This window comes from Scardinius erythrophthalmus (genome assembly GCF_964197995.2).
Source record: "Scardinius erythrophthalmus genome assembly, chromosome: 20".
Taxonomy (NCBI): Eukaryota; Metazoa; Chordata; class Actinopteri; order Cypriniformes; family Leuciscidae; genus Scardinius; species Scardinius erythrophthalmus.
Window position 1 is genome coordinate 3,320,723 of NC_138240.1, and position 1,121 is coordinate 3,321,843.

The 1,121-nt window shown below is 39.7% G+C and overlaps 1 protein-coding gene across 1 annotated transcript in view; it reads left to right on the forward strand.

Annotated features, from left to right (window-relative positions):
• myl2b (myosin, light chain 2b, regulatory, cardiac, slow) overlaps positions 1-1,121 on the forward strand; it is a gene marked incomplete at both ends in the record, with an annotated part of 7,226 nt that continues 6,105 nt past the window's right edge. The window contains one exon of the mRNA XM_081348347.1: positions 1-102. Coding sequence (XP_081204473.1) covers positions 1-102 — 102 coding nt within the window. The remainder of the gene's footprint in view (positions 103-1,121) is intronic.

The following is a 1,121-nucleotide window of genomic DNA, read 5'->3' on the forward strand; positions in this document are numbered from 1 at the left end:
ATGTTGTTGCAGGCACCCAAAAAGGCAAAGAAGCGGGCAGAAGGAGCCAACTCAAATGTCTTCTCCATGTTTGAACAAGCACAGATCCAGGAGTTCAAAGAGGTACAAACCAAGTGCTCGTTTGACTCTAATTGCTATGACAATCGTTTTTATCCCGACTCTTTCACTGTGATATTGAGTGGCGACATTCCCGTATGTGACTTCAATATGTCAGTGTTCATCATCGCTAGTGAATAATTCAGAATGTGTCAGTAACGATTAGCACAGTGGAGTGATTTACACCCTGAACACACACACACACACACACACACACACCAACCTGCTGTCAAGCCCCTGAAGTTTGCGTGGTAAATGCAGCAGGACAGACGTTGTCTCTGGTCTCAAAGCGGCTGTGAAAAGATCAGGACAAACAGGATAAGCATGACGCTGATCCGAGATGGCAGTGATGAAAACGTGCAGACAATTGCTAGCAGTCTCTCTCTCTTCAGTCCGTCTCTCTCGCACATATCACAAACACACACAAAGACACTGAATTGAACAGGATCTATAAATATACAAACACCGGGAGTTTTGCGAAACAAGATGCATTAGCCTACAAAATATAAAGCACCGTGACAAGGGGTTTGGAGGGATCTGACTTCTAAATTAATCTAGAATTAATTCACCTAAAAATGTTTTCCAAACATTCCAAACTTGAATGTTATTTTTTCTGTGGAACACAAAAATGGTTAATTAAGAACTTTCACGCTCCACAAAAAACAAACAAAAAAAAACTAAAATTATCCTTAAAGGGGTGGTTGAATATGATTTGATTTTTCTAACTTTAGTTAGTGTGTAATGTTGCTGTTTGAGCATAAACAACATCTGCAAAGTTACAACGCTCAAAGTTCAAAGCAAAGGGAGATATTTGCTTTTAAATAAATAGCTTTCAAACGGCTGGTTGGGACTACACGACATTGGTTAGTGACATCACCAAGCCTAGAATTTACATAAACCCCGCCCCCGGGAACGTGTTTATAGATTATCATGACAGAATATGCTAATCAATGACTAGAAGATAACTACACATAAGCTACATAAATTCATCAACTAACCATTCAGAAATGTCCTGTTGCATCTAC